The 27225-nt window shown below is 39.9% G+C and overlaps 2 protein-coding genes and 1 long non-coding RNA gene across 3 annotated transcripts; 1 reads left to right on the plus strand and 2 right to left on the minus strand.

Annotated features, from left to right (window-relative positions):
• Positions 1-952: 952 nt before the first annotated feature.
• Positions 953-1432, minus strand: LOC130463710 (uncharacterized). Its single transcript, XM_056832925.1, has one exon. The coding sequence runs from the start codon at positions 1430-1432 to the stop codon at positions 953-955; it is 480 nt and encodes a 159-aa protein (XP_056688903.1).
• A 30-nt stretch (positions 1433-1462) lies between these two features.
• LOC110776546 (uncharacterized) lies at positions 1463-2542 on the minus strand. The gene has a single exon (XM_021981106.2). It carries the CDS (start codon positions 2540-2542, stop codon positions 1463-1465), a length of 1080 nt encoding a protein of 359 aa, XP_021836798.2.
• Positions 2543-23490: 20948 nt separating this feature from the next.
• On the plus strand, positions 23491-26798 carry LOC130465796 (uncharacterized). The gene is made up of 3 exons (XR_008925809.1): positions 23491-23870; positions 25601-25678; positions 26588-26798. It is a non-coding gene; the product is annotated as an uncharacterized lncRNA (long non-coding RNA).
• The last annotated feature ends 427 nt before the right edge of the window (positions 26799-27225 follow it).

Genomic DNA, 27225 nt, shown 5'->3' on the forward strand with positions numbered 1-27225 from the left:
CGTCGTATCTCCTACCAGATGGCCGTCTCGACAACTAGACGCCTTGGCCTGGATCCCCCTGAGTTTTTTAGCGAGGGGGAAGATGAGGACGTGGAGGAGGAAGAAGTGAATTCCCCCGAAGGCCAAGACGTTCAGGACGGGAGCTCCACCACCCCTCATCCCTAGGTGGCCTTTGTTTAATCAGTTTAAATGGCGCCGTGGGCGCTTGTAATAACTTTGGTGCCTTTTGGCATTTATTTGTTTTGGTTTGTTTGTGCCTTGTGCGCTTGTATGAATATTTTGTGCCTCCTGTGCACTTGTTTTTTATTCCATTTCAGTTTATTACTGATTTCTTAGGAACTTTCTGTTTGGTCCATTTGATGGACGGGTACCCCAGTGTTTTAGGTGATCATCCTAATTTGAGGCGCTAATCTAGGCCACTTCTCAGGCCGTCAACCGATTAGTCTTTTTGAGACGCCTTCCAAGGAGGAGGCGTCATATTGAGTGTCTGCTCTTGTTGAGTCTTTTGCGTTTTTGTTAGTACATGGTACTTTTAGGGTCGTCATTCATTTGGTAAATAGTGACGCCAACATTTATTTTTTGTGGATTTCTCCACCTCTTAGCGTCTTAAGGGGCTTTATTGAGCCTTGTATTCGTCAGATAAGAAAACATTCTTTAATTTACTAAGTAGCAAAACTAAATTCACCGCTTCGTAGGCGGGCATTTACAGGCCGTTTTGTAGGCTCTAGTACGATAGTTAGGCCGTTTTGTAGGCTTAAGTTGCAGGAGTTATCCTAATGACATTCTATTTTCAGCCACTTTTCTCTATCTTGATTGGTTCTGCTTTGGCTAGTTTACTCTCATTGGCGGCTGGCAGTTCTTCTTCATGCTTTCTTTTGCTTCTGGCTTCGGCCGAATCTTTCTTCCACGCTGACGGGTTGAGGGTGGTGAGGTAACAGTCTCTTGCTTGTTATTAGTCTCCATGTATGGTCCCTATTGCCCCATCATCATATACAAACTTCAAAAGCATCAGATGGGTGACGACTACTGCTTTAATCTTGTTCAGGGTAGGTCGTCCCAAGATGACGTTGTATACTGTCAAGTCCTTAACAATTAGGAAGTTCACGTCCATCTTCCGTCCATTTTTTCTATCCCTAATCCGAACCGGCAAAGTGATGACGCCTACATGATGTATAATGCTTCCTCCAAAACCAATGATGGGATAGTGTATGCTATCCATGGTTTTGGGGTCATGTGCTAGGCGGTTGAGGCATTCCACGCTCATTATGTCAGACGAGCTCCCCGTGTCTATTAGGATGCGCTTCACCCTCATATTGGATATTTTGAAATCGACCACAAGAGGATCATCATGCGGAGTGGCTATTCGTCCACCATCTGACTCACATACCTCGATCCGTGGGAATGGGTCCAGAGGTGACTTTCCTGACAGCATTACCTGCCCCAGGCGGCGAGCATAATCTTTCTACCCCCTCATGGTGGGTCCTCCAGCTGCTGGTCCCCCAGATATGATGGCTACAAATCCCCCTTCGCTGTGATTTCCCTCTGTAGGTGAGACAGGTGTCTTGTTCTTTTTGTACTGGTTTTTCCCATAGCCGTGAGCATTCCTCTGTAAGTAGTTCTTGAGGTGTCCTTTAGAGGCTAGGCCGTCTAGAGCTCTCTTCAAGCTTCTATAGTTCTTGGTTTCATGCCCTATGTCTTCATGGAAATGGCAATACAACTTAGGGTCTCGACTCTCAGCAGGAGACTTCATGGGGAAAGGTCGTTCAAGGTCAAACCTGGTTCCGACGTCTTTCAGTATTGTGAGGAGATCTAAGTTATACTCGAAGTATTCCCTTTCTTGTGTACGTTCTCTCTTGTGTCCATGAGAATTGGTATCATGCTCTTTTGAGAGTGCCCAAGTACCATTTACTCGTGGGGCTTTTATGTCTATCTTGTCCTTCTTCCCTGAGGAATCTGTCGCTTCTCCAGTCCTTCCATCTTTTGACGCGCTGCATATTTCTGTTGCATGGATAAATGTTTCGGCCTCGTCCAAAACTTCGGCCATAGTCCGCACACTTTTCTTGACTAGGTCAAACTTAAAGGATCCCTTCTTCAATCCCCTAATAAAATTATCGAAGGAGACGCCGTCAGGCAAATCTGGGATCTGTCCGGCCTCTAGGTTGAAACGTTTCACATAGCTTCTTAGTGATTCATCTTTCCCCTGTTGAATTCTTCCCAAGTGCATACTTGTTTTCCTTTCTTCCTTGTGTGCCATGAACCTAGTGGAGAACAGAGTTTGCAGTTCGTTGAAAGAGGCAATTGGCCCTGGGGGCAATCGCTCAAACCATTTAGACGCTACTCCTTTGAGAGTGGCCGGAAAATATTTGCACCAAGTGGCTTCATTGGTTCCTTGAACATACATATGATGACGGTATGCAACTAAGTGCATGTCGGGATCTGTGGTACCGTCATAGGTTTCAATGGTAGGAGTTTTTACCTTGGGCTCTTTCGGGGCATTCATGATATCCTCAGAGAAGGATGTACTCATGTGCCTTAGCGTCATATTATTAAACCCTTGCTGAATGTGGTAAGTTGGTTCACGGCGGCTGGAGAGCAGGCGGGGACGCAGGCTTACCCTGTTGGGCGTCATCTGGGTCTGTCCTCGAGTAGAGGGGTAAAATGGCGGATCTTCCATCACAGGGGTGGACCCAGTGTCTGATAGTTCAGATTCAGCTTCATAATATTCTTGACGCCTCGAGGCGGCCGTAAGACGGCTGGTGGGTTTCCCCTAGATGGTGGTCGTATGACTTGGTCCCTTCGAAGTAGAGAAATTGGGAGGCCGCGGTCAATCCCCGAGCGCTCAGGCACAGGGCTGATTCCACGGCTAGCCTGCAGACGGGAGCTTTCTCCAACTCTCCATACATTGGATCTAAGTGGCATTCTGTTTATCCGATTGACGCCCAGGCTGAGGGGCCTCTGTGGAGCCGTCCTCTCAATGTTGTAGATTAGCATGTTTTTCCGAATTTCATCTTGCAATGTGGTGCTCATCTGCTGTCGAAAGGTTTGATTCATTTACTGTTGAAATCCTGCTAAGATCTCGCGCAGCGACCCCACCGAGACTGACAAGTCCAAATTCTCATCCAGCACGGCGTCTCGGACGCTGGGGCTTAGGTGGCCACCCGGCGGAGACGCTTCCACAATTGGTTCTTCTTCTACGACCACCTAAGCTTCCTGCACTCGACGTGGTGTGCTTTCTGCATTTGCGATTCAATTGGCTTCTTCTATATGACGTTGACTTCTCTCGAGAGGCCGTCTCTCTTCTTCTTCACCAGTATACTCTCTGTTAGAGTGCGGTTCGGCCATGATACTATACCTCCCCACAGACGGCGCCAAATGTTGCGGGACCTTTTACGGTGATGACGTGTCATGCGTTCCTCGGAGGTATCAAGTATGAGCTGGCACGAACATCTGGCAACCTGAAAAACAAGAATATTCCCGTAGGAATATTCCCTCCGATGCTTAAGTAAGTATAAGCTAGAGAGAGAAGTAATTTGTAGAGAGAAGACAGAGCAAAGATAGTTTTAGGTTGGTGGGAATGAATTGATTGCCCCTTTTACCTAGGGATCTACACTATTTATAGTGCTAGGGTTTCTTGGGAACTGGTCCTGCATGATTGGATGCTCTGTAAGATCAGGACACGTGTCCTGCTAAGTTTCGGGGACTTGATTTAGACCTGGTGGGCCTCCTAAGCGTTTGGGCTTTTTTGGGAAATAGCGGAATGGGCTCCTCCTGAGCAAGTGAGTCTTATGACCCACTGATGGGTCTTGGCCCTGCGTGTGCATGCGGGTTTATGAGACAATTTTGAGATGTGCCTGCTGATGGGCCTTTGGGCCTTTTTTTTGGGCTTTCGTGGTACAGCCAGGTGGTGTTCTTTTAGGACACATCAAAATCTAAGAGAATTCGTGATGGGAAGGAGAAAATCACCTCTTGGGAGTCTTTGAAACGTAAGCTACGTAAAAGGTATGTGCCAACAACTCATAGAATAACGACTTATCGTAAAATTGCTGAATTGAGGCAAGGAAAAATGAGTGTGGCTGAATATATAGATGAGTTTGAAAAGTTGTCCTTAATGGGGGAAATTGAGGAGATTGAGGAACAAAAACTGTCCACATTTTTAAGGGGGTTTAAACTACAATATTTCCAATACCGTAGACCTTTATCCATATTCTGATTTTGATACTCTTTGTGGACTTCGTTAATTGGAAAACCAAGGGAAGGCAAAATATGGGGGAGGGTCAAGTATGGATGGTAAGGCCAAGTCTTGGGCTAAATCCGAAACTGTCTTGAAACCAAACACATCACCTAGTACCGTAGGTTCAAGTAATTCTACGGCTGCCCCAAAATTAACTAACCCAACCAAAGAAACAAGTATGTCCAAGGTGCGTTGTTTTAAGTGTCAAGGGTTTGGGCATTATCAAAATGCGTGTCCAAATAAACGGGTAGTGACCTTGAGAGAAGCTGTTGAGTGCCGTGTGGAGTTGTTTGAAGAGGAGAAGAGGTTGGGGGACGTGTTTGTATTTGATGAGAGTGATCATGAAGAGGAGGAAGAGGGATATGAGGCTCCAATTTATGACACAAATCTGGTTCTTAGAACGTTACAAACTCAGATTTCACCTACTAATTTGGACCAACGAGATCAGTTATTTCATACTAAAAGTCTAGTGAAGGATAAGTGGTGTAGTGTGATTGTTGATGGGGGGGAGTTGTACCAATGTTGCTTCTAGTGAAATGGTGTCAAAATTAGGCTTAATCACTACTGCCCATCCTAGGCCATACACACTCCATTGGCTAGATGATGGTAATAGTGTGAAAGTGTCGAAGCAAGTAAGGGTTGGTTTGACTATGGGTTCGTATGTGGATGAGATTCTTTGTGATGTTATTCCTATGGATTCTTGTCATATTTTGTGCTAAAACCTATGTCATCTCAAGCGGTTCGATCCATGAGTGTGAAGCAAAAAAAGAAGCCGAATCTCACCATGTTGGCTAGTGAACGAGAAATTGAGCAAGCTCTAGATCATGGAGAGTTGGTATATTTGCTCGTGGCTTAGGAGAGTCCAATTGAAGGCCAAAATTGGAAAGAAGGCAGTCCCATTGCCGAGTTGCTGTTTGAGTTCAAAGATGTATTTCCTAATGAATTACCACCAGGTTTGCCTCCTATTCGTGGTATTGAACATCAAATTGATCTTATTCCAGGAACTTCTTTGCCTAATAAGGCTACCTATCGTTGCAATCCGGAGGAAACAAAGGAGTTGCAAAAGCAAATTGATGAACTTGTGAATCGAGGCTATGTGAGAGAAAGTTTGAGTCCATGTGTTGTTCCGGTGTTAAAGATGGGACATGGAGAACGTGTGTTGATAGTAGGGCTGTGAATAACATTACCATCAAGTATCGTTTTCCAATTCCGAGACTTGATGATATGTTAGATGAACTCCATGGTTCGAAGTTGTTCTCAAAAATTGATTTGCGGAGTGGTTATCATCAGATTCGGATGCGTGAAGGAGATGAGTGGAAAACGGCTTTCAAGACAAAGCATGGTTTGTATGAATGGACCGTCATGCCATTTGGTCTCACTAATTCTCCTAGTACGTTTATGAGGCTAATGAACGAAGTGCTTAATCATTTTTGGGCAGATTCGTTGTGGTATATCTTGATGACATCTTGGTGTATAGTAAGAACGAAGAGGAGCATCTGATTCATTTGAGGGATGTTTTTGAAACCCTTAGCGCTCAAAAAATCTATGGGAAGCTAGAGAAGTGTTCATTCCTTGTTGACAATGTGGTATTCTTGGGCTATGTGGTTTCGAAGGATGGAGTGTCCTTGGATCAATCCAAGATCGAGGCTATCAAATCATGGCCTAGTCCTAAAACTATAAGTGAGGTGCGTTCATTTCATGGTCTTGTTTCGTTTTATAGACGTTTTATTCGTGATTTCAGTACCATTACTAGTCCTATTACTAGTTGCTTGAAGAAAGGTGCTTTTGTATGAGGGGAGAGGAGGCTCAAAAGGCGTTTGATGTGATTAAATAGCGTTTGTGTGCTGCTTCTATTTTGGCGCTGCCATATTTTTCTCAACCTTTCAAGGTCGAGTGTGATGCTAGTGGTGTGGGAATTGGTGCTGTTTTGATCCAAGGTAAGCGTCCCATAGCTTATTTTTCGGAAAAGTTAGGGGGTGCTCATTTGAATTATTGCACTTATGATAAAGAGTTCTATGCTATTGTTAGAGCTTTGGATCATTGGAGTCATTATTTACATTCTAGCCACTTTGTTTTGCATTCTGATCATGAATCTTTGAAGTATATTAATGGGCAACAAAAATTGAGTTCAAGGCATGCTAAATGGGTTGAGTTCTTGCAATCCTTTCATTTTTCTTCGAAGTACAAAGATGGTAAAAGCAATGTGGTGGCTGATGCACTATCACGAAGGTATTCTTTGCTTGCTACACTTGATGTTCGGCTATTGGGGTTTGAGACCTTGAAACACTGAGACCTTGGGTTCATTTGAGGAAAGAGCGTTTTCCAAGCAAACGCAAAAACAAGCTTATGCCTAGGGCAGAAGGTCCTTACAAGGTGGTTGCAGTTGTGAATGATAATGCTTACAAGATCGAGCTTCCGGGAGATTATGGTGTCTGTTGTGGGGTTTTTCCGGTAGGTTAGAATTGGAGGTTTCCGGTAGCCGATCTTTAAGCAAGGATGCGTTTTTAGAGAGAGAAAGTAGAGAGAAGGCAGAGCAGTAAATATCCTTGATTATGTTGTGATTGTGACCCTTTTTTCTTGGAAAATGGGGCTTTATATAGTACTAGGTTATTTGGGGAATTACCTAACATTCCCTTACATGATTGGCTGAAGTAGGAGGAGAGGACAAGTGTCCTTTCCTTGGGAAGTTTTCTAGCTCTTTAGGTCATAAATGGGCTGTTTGGGCTTTTGTGCCATCATACGGTACTGGCCACATATACTGTTTATGCATAGAAGAGAATACATACATTTATACGTACGTGAATACCGGCATGTATATTTCGTAGTTATTTAGATAGGTATTTATACATCAGAAGAGAAGTCGTATGGTTTGCTCTCGGGGCAAAATTCGTACCACGTGTCATACCTTTATTGGTACACGTTGGCATGGTAATTTTGCCCACAACATTTTCCCCTCAAGAAGGGCATTTCTGGAAACAATCTTTCGGATATCGCTTCTTGACCTTTGATATTCAGGTGCGTTTTTGGGACAAGTGTTGAGATAGTGACAAGTGTCACTTTTTCTCTTTTTTGCCCCTCTCTATATATAGGGGGGGTAAATTTTCATTTTTACAGAGCTCAAGACAGGCGATTTCCGGCGTATTTCCACCACCAGCAGGCGATTTCCGGCCACCGTGAGACTCAACCTGTTCTTCATCAGATTCAACTTGTTCTTCGTGAGACTCATCCTGTTCTTCACCAACTACTTCTCAGATCTTTCAAGGTTAGTTTTCACCTCTCTTTCATGTTTTTTGTCATATCTTCGTCATTTTTATCCTCGTTAGTAGCCGACACCTTAGTACTAGGTAAAGACTTATTAGGTTTAAATGATATTTTTACGCCGCTCGTCCTTTGTCGGGGCGGACGCCCAATCACGTCTTTTTCTTCATTGTTGATCACCCCTAAGCCGTGCTTTGTTCACTATGCAGAAGGCATGGCTAGAACCAAGCAGACGGCAAATCCTACTCGCCTGCGTTTGCGAGAGGAAGCGGCCACGCCTCCTAGGGAGAGATATTCCTCCACCGCCCCGGCAGTTGACGCAGAATATGCCGATCTCTTTCAAGAGATCGATGAATATGCCGAAGTTGAGGAAGAACAAACCGCAAGGTCGTCTGGGGGTACAGCGAGCCAGGCAGTCAGGGAGTCGAGTATAGCTCCATTGCCGTCGGCTGCCGAGGAGCAAGAGGTTGCTCTAGTGCAAGTTAGGCCAAGAGGCCGGGAAGAAGCTCAGCTTCTTCCTTCGGAGAATAATCCAGACATTGGCTGGATGAGGTGGCTAGATAGGCATGGGGCCAAGATGAGAGACGGCCTCTGCGTGGGAGAAGGATATGAGATGCGCGTGCCGGTCGATATGGACTCGACAATCAGTCTGCTCGCTAAGGGAGAGTTCCCAGTTTATGCCGTGGCCATTAAGCTTGGCATGAGGTTCCCTCCACATGCCTTCGTTTTGGAGGTTCTGGATGGGTTTAATATTGGGGTGGCTCAACTGACCCCAAACTCATGGGCAGCTATTTTCGGCTACATCGCCAAATGTGCGTTGAACAACGTGGAGCCATCCTTCAACGCATTCTTGCATCTGGTTTCCATCTCCCGTTCCCCCAATGTCGTCGAGGTGTGGTTCAATCTGAGCAGTCGTGGTACTACCAGACTGTGGTGGGTAAACTCAGCAAGTGGCACATGTGGAGGAAGAGATGGGTCGTATTTCACACTGACGACCAGAAGATGTATGATAGGATGAGCCGTTGGAGTCGCACAGAAAATTATATGGAACGCGACGAGGCTCTCCCACCCCTTATTGCCGAGGATTGGGATCACATAATGGTACTCCCTCCGTTCCAAAATGTTTGTTACGTTTGGACTTTTGCACGTTTATTAACGTATAATAAAGATTCTTTTGGTTTTTTATTAAAAAAATAAACCAAGTAAAACCTCAATCCACTAATAATTACAACAACCAATAAGATTGTTTTATTTATCAAAATGAACCAATAATGGAAAAGCACAAAGATTGCTAACTTAACATACTTGGGAAATTGTAAAGAAATTTAATGAGTTGAAAAAATTGGACCAATTAAAATTAAAAGTTGGCACAAAAAATAATATTATAATAAGTTTATAAAAGGAAAGATTCCCCCATGTAACAAACATTTTGAAACAACCCAAAAGGAATACGTAACAAACATTTTGGAACGGAGGGAGTATTATTTAAGGCTAACACCCATCACTTGACGGCTGACAAGACCTTTTATGTGTCGGCCGAGTGGTTGCCGCACATAAGCCAGTTACGGGATGAGACATTTCTAGCTGCTGTTGGTTTAGGATATTCTATGACCCAAGGTAGAATGTTAGATTATATGCCCCCCTACTTTGTTCTAATCTTTTTCTAACTATTGTTCCTTTTTGTGTGCAGAGGAAGGGATGAGCAAGCTGTCTGCAGCGGATATGGGCAAGGGCGACATAACTGACTGGATGGCCGACATTTATGAGGCCAAGATGAAGAAGGCCAAGGCCGAGTTGGAGGAGAAGGTGAGTATCACTTTTTTCCATTTCGTCCTTTTTGTGAATTAAACTTTACTCGTCCAGAATTGGTGACGAGTGTCCTTTAGTAATGACGAGCCGCTTATTTAGTAAACGGCTTGTGCTTGCAAACGTACGCCTCGTCACTTCCTTTTGGACGGGCGTCCTTTTTAATGACGAGCCACAACTTAGTAAGTGGCTTGTGATTGCTAAGGTACGCCTCGTCACTTTATTTTGGACGGGCGTCCTTTTAAATGACGAGCCACAACTTAGTAAGTGGCTTGTACGCCTCGTCACTTTATTTTGGACGGGCGTCCTTTTTAATGACGAGCCACAACTTAGTGAGTGGCTTGTGATTGCTAAGGTACGCCTCGTCACTTTATTTTGGACGGGCGTGATTTTTAATGACGAGCCACAACTTAGTGAGTGGCTTGTGATTGCTAAGGTACGCCTCGTCACTTTATTTTGGACGGGCGTTCTTTTTAATGACGTGCCAGATTGCTAAGGTACGCCTCGTCACTTTATTTTGGACGGGCGTCCTTTTTAATGACGTGCCACTACTTAGTAAGTGGCATGTGATTGCTAAGGTACACCTCGTCACTTTATTTTGGACGGGCGTCCTTTTTAATGACGTGCCACAACTTAGTAAGTGGCTTGTGATTGCTAAGGTACGCCTCGTCACTTTATTTTGGACGGGCGTCCTTTTTAATGACGAGCCACTACTTAGTAAGTGACTTGTGATCAATTTTCTGACTTTTCTTTGTTTTTTGGTCAGCAAGCGAAGGATGCGGCTAGGGCGTCGGCGAGGGCGAAGGGGACCACTCTTTCGCAGCTGAAGAAGTGGTTAGTGCCGGCTGACTCGGAGACCCCAAGCAGCTTTTAGAAGCCTCGTCCCCGGCCACGCCGTTTAGCAAAGAAGGAGGAGTCGCAAGCTGCCGAGGGTGGTCACCCTGTTGAGGAGGAGCAGGCAGTAGATAAGCCTTCCTCGATTGTGGACTCAGTGTCCAAATCGAAGTCAGGGGGGCACCAAACGGACCCGGCGGATCCTTTAGCTGGCATTCCAGCTAATGTCCGTTCGCAAATCCCTGCGGAGGTGGCCCGCCGAGCTAGGTCTTCAGGTGGTAAGTTTTACTCGAACGTCGTTCAGACGTATCGAGCCTCATCTGGCAGTTCTTCTTACTCTCCGCGTCATCCTAAGGCCATTGTTTTTCCTATAGCTAAAGAAGACAAGGGGAAGGAAGCAGCTCTGGCAGAGGACGAGAATATCCCCGCCACTCCTCACTACTCGTCAAGGGACAGGGCGGCCATATGCCGCAAGGTTTTCAAAGCCGTTCCCAAAGAGTATGTCTCTTCTCTTCCTGGCCGGCGGACGGACGCTTAATTCGGTGCCATCCAAGCCAGTCTGCTTGACGTGAGTTTGACTTCATAATTTTACCTGTTTGTAAATGTTTTTGGACTGTTTTACCAACACATAGGTCTTTTTGTGACTGTTCTGCCGCATGGAGTTCTGCAAGAGTTGGAAGACCAATAATGCCGAGGAGCTCAAAGCTCAAGTGGCCGAGTCCGTCCATCATGGTGATTATGCTTTTAAGTCGATTGAGGAGGTCCGCTTGGAAATGCAGACGACCATATATCTCCAGGCGAAGGAGGTGGCGTCGTTAAGATCTGAAAAGGCCGAGCTGCTGAAAAAGATACTGGCGCAGGACACGGACATGATGGAAATGGTCGAGGAAGCCAAGAAGGCAGCAGCGGAAATACAGACGCTCCAGGACAATGAAAAGGTTTAATTATAATCAATAATTCAAAGTAAACTGAAAACAAGTGTTTATTCTTCAAAATTGGTTGTTTTATTCCATTCAACAAGCTGGCTATAAATAGCCTAAACAATAAGCTAAAAACCGGTGGTTACAAGAGCTTTAAACAGCCATTTAAAAGCCGTTTAAGAGCCTTTCAAAACGGTGGTTACAAAGCTCTAAAAGCCTCCTAATTCAGTCACCAATTTGGAGGTTACAAAGGTTTAAAACCCTCCTTACAAACAGCAATATTTAAAGCAAAGTACAAGACTGAATTTAAATGGGATTAAAACAATTGTCCCCTTATTAAACTGAATTAAACGAAAACAAATAAAGATAAGCTTAAACGAACCATCAAACGCACTTGATTAAACAGACCATCAAACGCACTTGATTAAACGGACCATCAAACGACTCACTCAATCCAAGTCACCATGCACACAAAATGAGCCATCGAACCTAAATCAGCTTTGGTTCCAATTGTTAGCATAAGACCGTCACCTTGACCATCACCTTCATCCATGACCGTATCATCCCCTCCCCCTTTAAAAGGTATTGACCTCAATTCAGCAAGGCCATCATCATCAAGATAGGGTGAGAGGTCACCTACATTGAAAGTAGCATGGACACCATAATCTCCCGGAAGCTCGATCTTGTAAGCATTATCATTCACACGTGCAACCACCTTGTAAGGACCTTCAGCCCTAGGCATAAGCTTGTTCTTGCGTTTCCTTGGAAAACGCTCTTTCCTCAAATGAACCCAAACCAAATCACCTTCGACAAACACCCGAGGCTTGCGATTGTTATTTGATTTCTGTTTATAAGAGGCATTGATTGCTTCAATACGGTCACGAACTTGTTGGTACAATTTCATCATAGATTTCAACTTGGCATCGGCAGCTTTGTGAACCAACTCATCTTTCGGCAATGGAATCAGATCCAATGGAAAATATGGATTAATCCCATATACCACTTCACATGGAGAATCACCAGTAGCATAAGTAGGAGAACGATTATAAACAAATTCAGCGTGAGCAAGCTTGACATCCCAATCCTTTTGCGTCTTACTTACCAACCCTCGTAACAACGTTCCAAGGTTCAATTTGTAACCTCCGTTCGCCCATCAATTTGAGGGTGATGTGAAGTGCTAAACAACAATTTGGTTCCCACCTTTCTCCACAATGTATTCCAAAAGTAACTCAAAAACTTGGAATCACGATCCGAAACAATAGTCTTGGGAATTCCATGCAAACGAATAATCTCTTTATAATACAAATCAGCCACATTACAAGCATCATCAGTTTTGTGACAAGCAACAAAGTGAGCCATCTTGGAAAATATATGAACAACGACCATGATGGCACCCTAACGAGCACCCCCTAACTTTTCCGAAAAATAAGCTATGGGACGCTTACCTTGGATCAAAACAGCACCAATTGTCACACCACTAGCATCACACTCGGCCTCGAAAAGGTTGAGAAAATTCGGCAATGCCAAATTAGGAGCAGCACACAAACGCTCCTTAATTACATCAAATGCCTTTTGAGCGTCCTCTCCCCATACAAACGCACCTTTCTTCTAACAACTAGTAATAGGACTAATAATGGTACTGAAATCACGAATAAAACGTCTATAAAATGAAGCAAGACCATGAAATGAACGCACCTCACCTATAGTTTTAGGACTAGGCCATGACTTGATAGCCTCGATCTTGGACTGATCCAAGGACCCCCATCCTTCGAAACCACATAGTCCAAGAATACCACATTATCAACAAGGAACGAACATTTCTCTAGCTTCCCATAGAGCTTTTGAGCTCTAAGGGTTTCAAAAACATCCCTCAAATGAATCAGATGCTCCTCTTCGTTCTTACTATACACCAAGATGTACCACAACGAATCTGCCCAAAAATGATTTAAGCACTTCGTTCATTAGCCTCATAAACGTACTAGGAGCATTAGTAAGACCAAATGACATGACAGTCCATTCATACAAACCATGTTTTGTCTTAAAAGCCGTTTTCTACTCATCTCCTTCACGCATCCGAATCTGATGATAACCACTCCGCAATTCAATTTTTGAGAACAACTTCGAACCATGGAGCTCATCTAACATATCATCAAGTCTCGGAATTGGAACACGATACTTGATGGTAATGTTCTTCACAGCCCTACTATCAACACACATACGCCATGTCCCATGTTTCTTAGGCACAAGCAACACCGGAACATCACATGGATAAGCTTTCTCTTACATAGCCTCGACTCACAAGTTCATCAATATGTTTTTGCAACTCCTTTGTTTCCTCCGGATTGCAACGATAATCAGCCTTATTAGACAAAGAAGTTCCTGGAACAAGATCAATTTGATGTTCAATACCACGAATAGGAGGCAAACCTGGTGGTAATTCGTCGGGAAATACATCCTTGAACTTAAAAAGCAACTCGGCAATGGAACTGCCTTTATCCATATTCTGATTTTGATACTCTTTGTGGACTTTGGTTAAAATTGGAAAACCAAGGGAAAGCAAAATATGGGGGAGGGTCAAGTATGGATGATAAGGCCAAGTCTTGGTCTAAATCCAAACCTATCTTGTAGTTTAAACCCCTTAAAAATCTAGACAGTTTTTGTTCCTCAACTTCCTCAATTTCCCCCACTAAGGGCAACTTTTCAAACTCCACAATATATTCAGCCACACTCATTTTCTCTTGCCTCAATTCAGCAATTTTACGATAAGTCGTTATTCTATGAGTTGTTGGCACATACCTTTTACGTAGCTTACGTTTCAAAGACTCCCAAGAGGTGATTTTCTCCTTCCCATCACGAATTCTCTTGGATTTCAGTCCTTCAAACCACAATGAAGCTCCTCGTCCTAGCTTCAATATGGCATACTTACCACGCTTCTCATCATCAATGTCCTTGAAATCGAACATTTGCTCTATCTTGCGCTCCCTTTCCAAATAAGCTTCCAGATCTGTTCCACCAACAAATTCAGGAAGTTCGGTGACTTTGAATTCATCCACAACCTGTAGTGGGTCACGTCTAGGATGCCTTCAAAATCCCCCATCTCGAACGTTCTTCAAGGCTTCTTGGAGATGTTGTAGAAAGTCAGGATCGTCAAAATCCATTTTAGCTCGTAAGAATCACGAACAGCAGCTCTAATACCACAATTGATACGAGTTTGAAACTTGTTGTATGAGTACGGATAGATTATTAACAAGCTAGACCTATAGCTCGTCAAACGTGATTGAAAGGCAAGACCTATTGACTCACAATCGGCTCTTTGAGTAGGAAACACGTCCAAAATAAAGAAAAGGTTGAATTATAATCCATAATTCAAAGTGAACTGAAAACAAGTGTTTATTCTTCGAAATTGGTTGTTTTATTCCATTCAACAAGCTGGCTATAAATTGCCTAAACACTAAGCTTAAAACCGGTGGTTACAAGAGCTTTAAACAGCCATTTAAAAGCCATTTAAGAGTCTTTTAAACCGGTGGTTACAAAGCTCTAAAAGCCTCCTAATTCAGTCACCAATTTGGAGGTTACAAAGGATTAAAACCCTCCTTACAAACATCAATATTTAAAGCTAAGTACAAGGCTGAATTTAAATGGGATTAAAACAATTGTCCCCTTATTAAACTGAATTAAACGACAACAAATAAAGATAAGCTTAAACGGACCATCAAACGCACTTGATTAAACAGACCATCAAACACACTTGATTAAACGGACCATCAAACGACTTACTCAATCCAAGTCACCATGCACCCAAAATGAGCCATCGAACCTAAATCATCTTTGGTTCCAATTGTTAGCATAAGACCGTCACCTTGACCATCACCTTCATCCATGATCGTATCATCCCCTCCCCCATTAGAAGGAATTGACCTCAATTCAGCAAGGCCACCATCATCAAGATAGGGTGAGAGGTCACCTACATTGAAAGTAGCATGGACACCATAATCTCCCGGAAGCTCGATCTTGTAAGCATTATCATTCACACGTGAAACCACCTTGTAAGGACCTTCAGCCCTAGGCATAAGCTTGTTCTTGCGTTTGCTTGGAAAACGCTCTTTCCTCAAATGAACCCAAACCAAATGACCTTCGACAAACACCCGAGGCTTGCGATTGTTATTTGATTTCTGTTTATAAGAGGCATTGATAGCTTCGATACGGTCACAAACTTGTTGGTGCAATTTCATCATTGATTTCAACTTGGCATTGGCATCTTTGTGAACCAACTCATCTTTTGGAATCAGATCCAATTGAAAATATGGATTAATCCTATATACCACTTCAAATGGAGAATGACCAGTAGCATAAGTAGGAGAACGATTATAAGCAAATTCAGCGGAGGAAGCTTGACATCCCAATCCTTTTGTGTCTTACTTACCAACCCTCGTAAAAACGTTCCCAAGGTTCGATTTGTAACCTCCGTTTGCCCATCAGTTTGAGGGTGATGTGAAGTGCTAAACAACAATTTGGTTCCCACCTTTCTCCACAATGTATTCCAAAAGTAACTCAAAAACTTGGAATCACGATCCGAAACAATAGTCTTGGGAATTCTAGGCAAACGAATAATCTCTTTATAATACAAATCAGCCACATTACAAGCATCATCCGTTTTGTGACAAGAAACAAAGTGAGACATCTTGGAAAATCTATCAACAACGACCACGATAACATCCTTACCTCTTTGAGTACAAGGCAAAGCCACTATAAAATCCATAGAAACATCTTCCAAGGACGAACCGGAACTGGTAATGGTGAGTATATACCGGGCTTAAAAGAACTCTTGGCCATATGACAAGTCACGCACTTACCCACAATGTTCGTTACATCGCCCAACATTTTAGGCCAAAAGAAATGCTCCCTCAATATCCAAGGTCTTAGCTAAGCCAAAGTGACCAGCCAACCCTTCACCATGAGCCTTGCGAACCAGTAGTGATACGAGTTTAAAAACTCGTTGTATAAACAAGGATAGTTGATTAACAAGCTAGACCTTTAACTCGTTGATCGTGAATGCAAGACAAGACCTATTGACTCACAATCAGTTCTTTGAATAGGAAACGCGTCCAAAACAAAGAAAAAAAAACTGAATTATAAACTATAATTCGAAATGTAACAAACAAGTGTTTTAATCATCCAGTTGGTTGTTTATTCCAATCAAGAAGCTGACTATAAATAGCCAAAAACCAACAGCTACAAGAGCTTTAAACGGCTAATTAAGAGCCATTTAAGACCCTTTACAACTGGCAGTTACAAGCTCTAAAGCCTCCTAATTCAGTCACTAAATTGGAGGTTACAAAAGCTTAAAACTCTCCTTACAAACAGCAATAATCAAAGCTAAGTAATGACTGAATTTAAATTGGGGATTTAAACAAATATCCCTTTATTAAACCGACTTTAACCAAAGCAATTAAAAATAATAAGTGCGTACAATCTGTTTAAACAAGCGGACCAATGTGATTAAACGGACCAGTTTGATTAACGTACCACCTTGATAATAAGGACCATATAACGAGCTCACTCAATCCAAGTCACCATGCACACAAAATGAGCCATTGAACCCAAATCAATTTTGGTTCCAATTTCTAGCATAAGACTATCACTTTCATCCATAACCGTATCATCCCCTCCCCCTTTAAAAGGAATTGACCTCAATTCAGCAAGGCCATCATCATCAAGATAAGGTGAAAGATCACCTACATTGAAAGTAGCATGGACACCATAGTCTCCCGGAAGCTCAATCTTGTAAGCATTATCATTCACACGTGCAACCACCTTGTAAGGACCTTCAGCCCTAGGCATAAGCTTGTTCTTGCGTTTGCTTGGAAAACGCTCTTTCCTTAAATGAACCCAAACCAAATCACCTTCTTCAAACAACCTCGGTTTGCGATTCTTATTTGATTTCTGTTTATAAGAGGCATTAATAGCTTCAATTCGCTCACGAACTTGTTGGTGCAGTTTCATCATAGACTTTAACTTAGCATCGGCATCCTTGTGAACCAACTCATATTTTGGTAATGGAATTAAATCCAAGGGCAAGTATGGATTAATCCCATATACTACCTCAAATGGAGAATGACCAGTAGCATAAGTAGGAGATCGATTATAAGCAAATTCAGCGTGAGCAAGCTTGACATCCCAATCCTTTTGCGTTTTACTTACCAACCCTCTCAATAGCGTTCCCAAGGTTCGATTTGTCACCTCTGTTTGCCCATCAGTTTGAGGGTGATATGAAGTGCTAAACAACAACTTGGTTCCCACCTTTCTCCACAATGTATTCCAAAAGTAACTCAAGAACTTGGAATCTCGATCAGAAACAATAGTCTTTGGAATTCCATGCAAACGAACAATCTCCTTATAATACAAATCAGCCACATTACAAGCATCATCCGTTTTGTGACAAGCAACGAATTGAGCCATTTTTGAAAATCTATCCACCACGACCATAATAGCATCCTTACCTCTTTGAGTACGAGGCAAAGCCACTATAAAATCCATGGATACATCTTCCCAAGGGCGAACTGGAACCGGCAAAGGTGAGTATAAATCGGGTTTGAAAGAACTCTTGGCCATATGACAAGTCACACATTTATTCACAATGTTCGTTACATCACCTAACATTTTAGGCCAAAAGAAATGTTCTGTCAATATTTCCAAGGTCTTGGCTATGCCAAAGTGACCAGCCAATCGTCCACCATGAGCCTCACGCACTAGTAACTCACGAATTGAATGCTTAGGAATACAAAGGCGATTTCCTTTGAAAAGAAACCCATCTTGCAACATGTACTCCCCATAAGCACCAACTGCACATTTCTCGAATGCAACTCCAAAATCACCATCATCATGATAATAATCTTTTAAGGTTTCAAACCCCAACAAACGAACATCAAGTGTAGCAAGCAAAGTGTACCTTCGTGATAATGCATCAGCCACCACATTGCTTTTACCATCTTTGTATTTCGAAGAAAAATGAAAGGATTGCAAGAACTCAACCCATTTAGCATGCCTTGGGCTCAATTTTTGTTGCCCATTAATATACTTCAAAGATTCATGATCAGAATGCAAAACAAAGTGGCTAGAACGCAAATAATGACTACAATGATCCAAAGCTCTAACAATGGCATAGAACTCTTTATCATAAGTGCAATAATTCAAACGAGCACCCCCTAACTTTTCCGAAAAATAAGCTATGGGACGCTTACCTTGGATCAAAACAGCACCAATCCCCACTCCACTAGCATCACACTCGACCTCAAAAGGTTGAGAGAAATCTGGCAGCGCCAAAATAGGAGCAGCACACAAACGCTCTTTAATCACATCAAACGCCTTTTGAGCGTCCTCTCCCCATACAAAAGCACCTTTCTTCAAGCAACTAGTGATAGGACTAGTAATAGTACTGAAATCACGAATGAAACGTCTATAAAATGAAGCAAGACCATGAAATGAACGCACCTCACTTATAGTTTTAGGATTAGGCCACGATTGGATAGCCTCGATCTTGGACTGATCCACGGACACTCCATCTTTCGAAACCACATAGCCCAAGAATACAACATTGTCAACAAGGAATGAACACTTCTCTAGCTTCCCATAGAGTCTTTGAGCTCTAAGTGTTTCAAAAACATCCCTCATATGAATCAGATGCTCCTCTTCGTTCCTACTATACACCAAGATGTCATCAAGATATACCACAACGAATTTGCCCAAAAATGATTTAAGCACTTCGTTCATTAGCCTCATAAACGTAGTAGGAGCATTAGTGAGACCAAATGGCATGACGGTCCACTCATACAAACCATGTTTTGTCTTGAAAGCCGTTTTCCACTCATCTCCTTCACGCATTCGAATCTGATGATAACCACTTCGCAAATCAATTTTTGAGAACAACTTCGAACCATGGAGCTCATCTAACATATCATTAAGTCTCTGAATTGGAAAACGATACTTGATGGTAATGTTATTCACAGCCCTACTATCAACACACATTCGCCATGTTCCATCTTTCTTAGGCACAAGCAACACCGGAACAGCACATGGACTCAAGCTTTCTCTAACATAGCCTCGATTCACAAGTTCATCAATTGGCTTTTGTAATTCCTTTGTTTCCTCCGGATTGCAACGATAGGCAGCCTTATTAGGCAAAGAAGTTCCTGGAATAAGATCAATTTGATGTTCAATACCACGAATAGGGGGCAAACCTGGTGGTAATTCATCCGGAAATACATCCTTGAACTCAAACAGCAATTCGGCAATGGGACTGCCTTCTTTCCAATTTTGGCCTTCAATTGGACTCTCCTTAGCCACGAGCAAATACACCAACTCTCCATGATCAAGAGCTTGCTCAATTTCTCGTTCACTAGACAACATGGTGAGATTCGGCTTTTTCTTTTGTTTCACACTCATGGATCGAACCGCTTGAGATGACATAGGCTTTAGCACAATTTTCTTGCCTTTGTCTCTCAATTCATACTCATTGCTTCTCCCTTTATGAATCACGTCCCTATCAAACTGCCAAGGACGACCCAACAAAATATGACAAGCATCCATAGGAATAACATCACAAAGAACTTCATCCACATACGAACCCATAGTCAAACCAACCCTTACTTGCTTCGACACTTTTACACTATTACCATCATCAAGCCAATGGAGTGCGTATGGCCTAGGATCGGCAGTAGTGATTAAGCCTAATTTTGACACCATTTCACTAGAAGCAGCATTGGTACAACTCCCCCCATCAACAATTACACTACACCACTTATCTTTCACTAGACATTTAGTATGAAACAACTGATCTCGTTGGTCTAGATCAGTAGGTGAAATTTGAGTTTGTAGCGCTCTAAGAACCAGATTTGTGTCATAAATTGGAGCCTCATACCCTTCCTCTTCCTCCTCATCACCACTCTCATCAAACACAAATACGTCCCCCCAACCTCTTTTCCTCTTCCAACAACTCCTCACGACATTCAACAGCTTCTCTCAAGGTCACTACTCGTTTATTTGGACACGCATTTTGATAATGCCCAAACCCTTGACACTTAAAACAACGCACCTTGGACATACTTGTTTCTTTGGTTGGGTTAGATAGTTTAGGGGCAGCCGTAGAATTACTTGAACCTACGGTACTAGGTGATGTGTTTGGTTTCAAGCTAGGTTCGGATTTAGCCCAGGACTTGGCTTTACCATCCATACTAGACCCTCCCCCATATTTTGCCTTCCCTTGATTTTCCAATTTTAAACAAAGTCCACAAAGAGTGTCAAAATCAGAATATGGATAAAGGTCTACGGTATTGGCAATATTATAATTTAGACCCCTTAAAAATCTGGACAGTTTTTGTTCCTCAATTTCCTCAATTTCTCCCATTAAGGACAACTTTTCAAACTCATCAATATATTCAGCCACACTTATTTTTCCTTGCCTCAATTCGGCAATTTTACGATAAGTTGTTATTCTATGAGTTGTTGGAACATACCTTTTACGTAGCTTACGTTTCAAAGACTCCCAAGAGGTAATTTTCTCTTTCACTTCACGTATTCTCTTGGATTTCAGTCCCTCGAACCACAATGAAGCCCCTCGTCCTAGCTTCAATATGGCATATTTGCAACGCTTCTCATCATCAATGTCCTTGAAATCGAACATTCTCTCTATTTTGCGCTCCCACTCCAAATAGGCTTCCGGATCTGTTCCACCAACAAATTCAGGAAGTTCGGTGACCTTGAATTCATCCATAGCCCGTAGATCACGCCTAGGAGGCCTACGATACCCCCTATCTCTAACGTTTTTCAAGGCTTCTTGGAGATGTTATAGAAAGTCAGGATCATCAAAATCCATATTTCAGTTTGTAAGAATTACGAACAACAGCTCTTTTTTTATCTTTTTTTTTTTTTTTTTTTTTTGGGCGGATCACACGAACAGCAGCTCTGATACCACTAATGATACGAGTTTAAAAACTCGTTGTATAAACAAGGATAGTTGATTAACAAGATAGACCTTTAACTCGTTGATCGTGAATGCAAGACAAGACCTATTGACTCACAATCAGTTCTTTGAATAGGAAACGCGTCCAAAACAAAGAAAAAAAACTGAATTATAAACTATAATTCGAAATGTAACAAACAAGTGTTTTAATCATCCAGTTGGTTGTTTATTCCAATCAAGAAGCTGACTATAAATAGCCAAAAACCAACAGCTACAAGAGCTTTAAACGGCTAATTAAGAGCCATTTAAGACCCTTTAAAACTGGCAGTTACAAGCTCTAAAGCCTCCTAATTCAGTCACTAAATTGGAGGTTACAAAGGCTTAAAACTCTCCTTACAAACAGCAATAATCAAAGCTAAGTAATGACTGAATTTAAATTGGGGATTTAAACAAATATCCCTTTATTAAACCGACTTTAACCAAAGCAATTAAAAATAATAAGTGCGTACAATCTGTTTAAACAAGCGGACCAATGTGATTAAACGGACCAGTTTGATTAACGTACCACCTTGATAATAAGGACCATATAACGAGCTCACTCAATCCAAGTCACCATGCACACAAAATGAGCCATTGAACCCAAATCAGTTTTGGTTCCAATTGCTAGCATAAGACTATCACTTTCATCCATAACCGTATCAAGTAGCTTACAAATTGAGTGCTTGGGAATACAAAGACGATTGCCTTTGAAAAGAAACACATCTTGCCACATGTACTCTCCATAGGCTTCAACTGCACATTTCTCAAATGCAACTCCGAAGTCACTGTCAGTCTTTCAAGGTCTCAAACCCTAATAGACGAACATCAAGTGTAGCAAGCAAAGTATATCTCCGTGATAATGCATCAGCCACCACATTGCTCTTACCATCTTTGTACTTAGAAGAAAAATGAAAGTATTGCAAGAACTCAAACCATTTAGCATGCCTTGGACTCAATTTTTGTTTCCCATTTAATTTACTTCAAATATTCATGGTTAGAATGCAAGACAAATTGACTAGAACGCAAATAATGACTCCAATGATCCAAAGCTCTAACAATGGCATAGAACTCTTTATCATAAGTGCAATAATTCAAACGAGCACCCCCTAACTTTTCCGAAAAATAAGCTATGGGACGCTTTGATACGAGTTTAAAAACTCGTTGTATAAACAAGGATAGTTGATTAACAAGCTAGACCTTTAACTCATTGATTGTGAATGCAAGACAAGACCTATTGACTCACAATCAGTTCTTTGAATAGGAAACGCGTCCAAAACAAAGAAAAAAAGCTGAATTATAAACTACTACTCTTATATGCACGCGATGCGTGCGAGATTATAAATAAATTAATATTGTGTTATTGCAACTAATCACCACAAATAATAATAAGAAAAATAGTATACAAAGTTTGATCACCAAAAGAAAAAACTTCCGTATATAAATGAACCATCTTGAAACCTTTTGATGAAGTTTTCAACATGAACCGAGAAAATAGTACATTCTACGCCCTCACCCTACGAAAAAATACAAAAAAGACAAAAAAAAGTTGTGTCATAGAAAAATAACATAATAAAATTGACTAACATAATAAAATTGGCTAATATAAAACATTTACTTCGACATCCAAAAAACATTTACCACATTTACCAAATTGAAAAAATCATAATTAAAAATCATCATATAACAATATTTTAGAATAAAAGAAAAATTACATAAAATTACACAATATATGAATATTCATATCACATAAAAATAAGTTACGGAGTTGAATAAATTTAATTGCAATGACAAAAAACTAATGCCCCTAAAGTAGCAATTTGCACGCGACATTATTGTAAAGTATGTATTTAAAATAAAATTTATTGAAGTACTTAGAAACCCGACTAATATTTCGTAATGAAATATTTAGGGAAAATAAGAATTAACTAACATTAATAAGAAATAAAACTTTAAATCTACTTCCTAATCATAAGACCCGATTTGATAACTCTCTCGAAGAAAGCCTAATGGGTGCATGGGGTTTTAAAGGGACTAAAACTGGCTATTATATTTCAGTTATTTGCATGAATTTGATTCACTATAGGATACCCTTTTACTCCCTCTATGCATAAATGATTATCGCATTATATTTGTACCAAAATACCTACTGTAAATGTAATTTTGCTCCCTTACCATCAATAAGTCAATTAATTAAGGCTTTCAAGGAAATGTTACAACATTATCTAAATCCATGATTATAATTTCCAAATTGAAGTAGGAGTAGCAAATTCTTTAAAGCTTTTATTTAGATTAAAATGGATTTTTTTTCTTTTCCTTTTATAAAGGCTTTAATTTAATTTAGAATAAGTTAAATATTTTCTTTTTATGCTTGTTAACCAAAAAAAATGCTTCAATTTTATTTTGATAATTATTTTTATCCAATTTTTCAGTCTGGATATTTCTAGATCCCTCTCTTGTTTCTATCTTCCCATATCTCCTGTCTCTCTCCTCATATTTCCATTTTCCTTTCTCTCTCTTCTCGTCTATCTCCTTTCTCTATCCTCTATCCCATTCTGGATCTCGTCTATCTTCTTTCTCTCTCCTCTACTCCCTCATATTTTCTGGATCCATCTCTCGTCTCTCCCCTTCCTCTCTTCTCTATCCCCTCATATTTCGTCGCCATTGTTGGAAACCACCTCTATTTTTCGGATTTCACAAAAATAATCTATATAATTCTGGGTTTTATCAAGTTCAATCAACCATTTGTACCCAAAATGGTGATTATAAACTCTTGGATCTCGCATGCATCGCCAACTCTTGGATCTCGCCCACTTTAGCAGAAATGGTGAGCAGAAATAGTTTAAACTTGATTTAGCGTTTTATTTATTGATCTTTCCTTGGTGTATATCTATTATCTTTAAGTGTTTGGGGGGAAATTAATGGGTTTTCACAGGGTTTGTTTGAATGATTTTTTTGGGTTTATAATCGAATTTTACCTCATGCAAAATATTGGTTTGTGGAAATTGTTGGTTATTTAGTGTTTAATTTTAGGATTAATTTCACTAATTTTAGTTGGGGTTCGTGTGCTTATTTTTCGCTTAACTATATTATTTTTTTTGCACTTTTTGTTCCCATGTCGTGTCCCCTATGGTTTGTTGGGCGAGGCGATGGCGAGGCGATGGGAAAGGTTCAATTTATTGTACCTTTATTTTAATATTGCTTAATTTTATGTAGTTTAATTCTAATTTCCAGATCTTTTTGTTTGGTTTTGATTTATTGTCTTTTTGTTGTGGTTTAAGTTTGGTGAGGTTTTGCCTGTGATAACTAAGTTAATTGGTGATTTTGCATGTGATAACTAAGTTAATTGGAGATCCAAAGTGATTTCATAGGTTAATTGGTGATTTTATTTTTTTGGTCTAGGCTTTGCCGAATCCACAAATTGTCATCTACCAAGTAATTATGCTTAAGAAGTAAGAACCAAATTTTTTGGATTTGAATTGAGTCCGATTTGCGTTAGACTGTAATATAATTTTTGGACCTTTTTTTTATTTTTTTGATTTGTTTGAGTCTGAGTCTCATTAGCATTTAGTTGCTTTTAATGAAACGCTTATGTCGCTGGGATAGAGTTCTTGTAGACGGATGTCTGACTGGTGGGAATTATTTTTGGAGCGGTTACGTTGGTGCAATGCTGCAGGTATACTGCTGGTTTTGGTATCTGTAAGTTTTAGTCTGCAACTTATTGTTTGGGTTTTGGCTGTTATGGTTTGAATGAGTGATTGGAGACTGCAGTGGCAGGCTCTCCTTGATGTTATTTTGCAGCTTCCTGATGTTAGTTTGGAAGGGTGTGATTTCTTTTGTGTGTGGTGGGTTTGTTTGTTTCTAGGTGTTTGTCTTGTTAGGAGGTTTCTTTAGGTAGTTTGGTGCAATTCATTGTAGTCTGTTTGTTTTAGTTTGGTAGGTTGTATATAACTTTTTCCTTTTAGGTTTCTTTATAATATTTGCTTAACTACCAAAAAAAAAGCCCCATTTGTGCTTCTTGATGTTTTTTTTTACAACAGTGGCTTCTTGATGTTAGTATTCTTGAGATGTATTATCAGAAGCTTATTGTAGAAAATAAATGATAAAGTTAGAATTAGCTATCAAGACTAAAGTGAAGCTATTGTGTAAACCAATTTTATTGGAAGATCTCCATGTTGTAGGTATATGTTTGTTGTTTTTTAGTCCAGTAATAGTTTTTGATGCTCGCTATGCATAATTTAGTGATATGTCCTTAGCTAGAGATCTAATAGTTTTTTATGCTTGATCTCTGGCAATTTATTTTGGGTTTTGGTTAGTTTGTGGTGATGAGGTTCTTGTTTGATTCATTAACAGATTAACTGTGTTTTATTTGTTAGATTTTGAATTATTTTAGATGACATATATAAAACAATATATAACCAAGAATAAAGCTCAAAAGAAACATGCATGTTACGATTTCTTTTGCAGTAGTGTGTTTTGTGAAATATTTTCTTAGAGTTGTTCGCTTGTCTTTGTTTACAAAGCAGAAATTTAATGGTTTTTTTAATGTTTATGTAGGTACAACAAAACAAAACTATTCTATCATCTATTTGCTGCACGGATTAGTCTCCCCTCCTCTCTATTAACTATGAGAAGGTCCGTATTTTTATGTGTCATTTTTACTGGATTATGTTTTTTTTAGTGTATTGCATTCCTAGAACCTAATAAAATATGAAATTAGCGATTAAAATCAAATCACAACTTATTTAATTAAAAACATGAACTAAAATAGTAAAATCTGTAATAATTAATTAAAATAAATAAAATCATGCATATGACTAATTAATTAAAATGTAATAATTAATTAAAATAAATAAAACCTGCAAAAATCATTATTTGTTTCATATTTTTATGATTTTAATTCATGATTTTAGATTTATTTAGAAGTGGATTTATTTTGTAGATTATTTCTGATATTTAATCAAAATATAATCTATGCTTTTAATTAAATAAGAGATTATTTAATTAAAAGCATGAATAATCTGAAATAATTAATTAAAATAACTAAAATCATACATATTACTCTTCTTTTTGTTTAAGAGATTGATGGGGCACATACCGTATGTTGTTGATCATTATATTTTGTTATGAACTTAAAACCCAACTTAAAATCTGCATAAAACCGATGCAAGTCATGTGTTTTTCAATTTATAATTCCAATAACACAAATTTATGCTATGTCTTTTCAAAAGCTATTACACTCCCAAAATCCTATAAACATACCTTATATTTTGAAATCTGCAATTGGAGATTAGAATCAAATAAGAGATTATTTAATTAAAAGCAAGAATTAAAATATAAATTAATTAATTAAATCAATAAAAGAATGCATATTACATACCTTATATTTTTGAAATCTGCATAAAAAATAAACGGAAGTGTTTTAGTTAGACAGATTCAATCTACACAGCAACAATCTTAAAAAAAGAAATGTTTATGCATAGAAATTCACAAATGATTATTAAAATAAAAATTGTTTAATTTCTGTTTTTATTTGCTTGCAAGGAAGTAGAAGAAGATATTACTTACGTGTATTGGCGCAACTTGAAGAGGAATGGTGATGGAATTTTTCTGGGATTCTTCGGTTTTAGTTTTCTGGGTGTAGACTGATTTTGATTTAATTCAGTCGAATGTCAATATGATTTAATTTTTGCAATTGTGATAATTTGTAATAAGATCTTCTTGGTTGGGTTTATGCGTGATTTTTGGTTGGGTATATGCGTGATTTTCTTGGTTGTGGGTTTATGCATGATTTTCTTGGCTGTGTATATGCGTGACTTTCCTTATTTGCTCTTTATTTTGACTTTTTTGACAGATTTTCTGTATTATGAAAATTTACAGAATAACAGGATTCTTGCCTGATTGAATGTGATCGATTGACACCAAAATTGACGTTTAAACATCTAAGTAGACAAAAATAGATTATCAGTTTTAAAACCAATAATTAATCAGTATTTTAAAATAATAAATTATCAAATTTACAGTAATATGTAATTGTAAGAGCAGAGGGTATTTTTGTCTTTTTATTAGGGGACACGAAAAGCATGATTACCATTTTAACCTTAGCTGTTCCTTTATAGAATAGAGATAATTCGAAATGTAACAAACAAGTGTTTTCATCATCCAGTTGGTTGTTTTATTCC

This window comes from Spinacia oleracea, chromosome 1 (assembly GCF_020520425.1).
Source record: "Spinacia oleracea cultivar Varoflay chromosome 1, BTI_SOV_V1, whole genome shotgun sequence".
NCBI classification, from domain to species: Eukaryota; Viridiplantae; Streptophyta; class Magnoliopsida; order Caryophyllales; family Amaranthaceae; genus Spinacia; species Spinacia oleracea.

Coding starts and splice junctions, on each gene's coding strand:
- LOC130463710 (XM_056832925.1), bottom strand. CDS start 1,432: ATGCTGTCAGGAAAGTCACCTCTGGACCCATTCCCACGGATCGAGGTA.
- LOC110776546 (XM_021981106.2), bottom strand. CDS start 2,542: ATGACGCTAAGGCACATGAGTACATCCTTCTCTGAGGATATCATGAAT.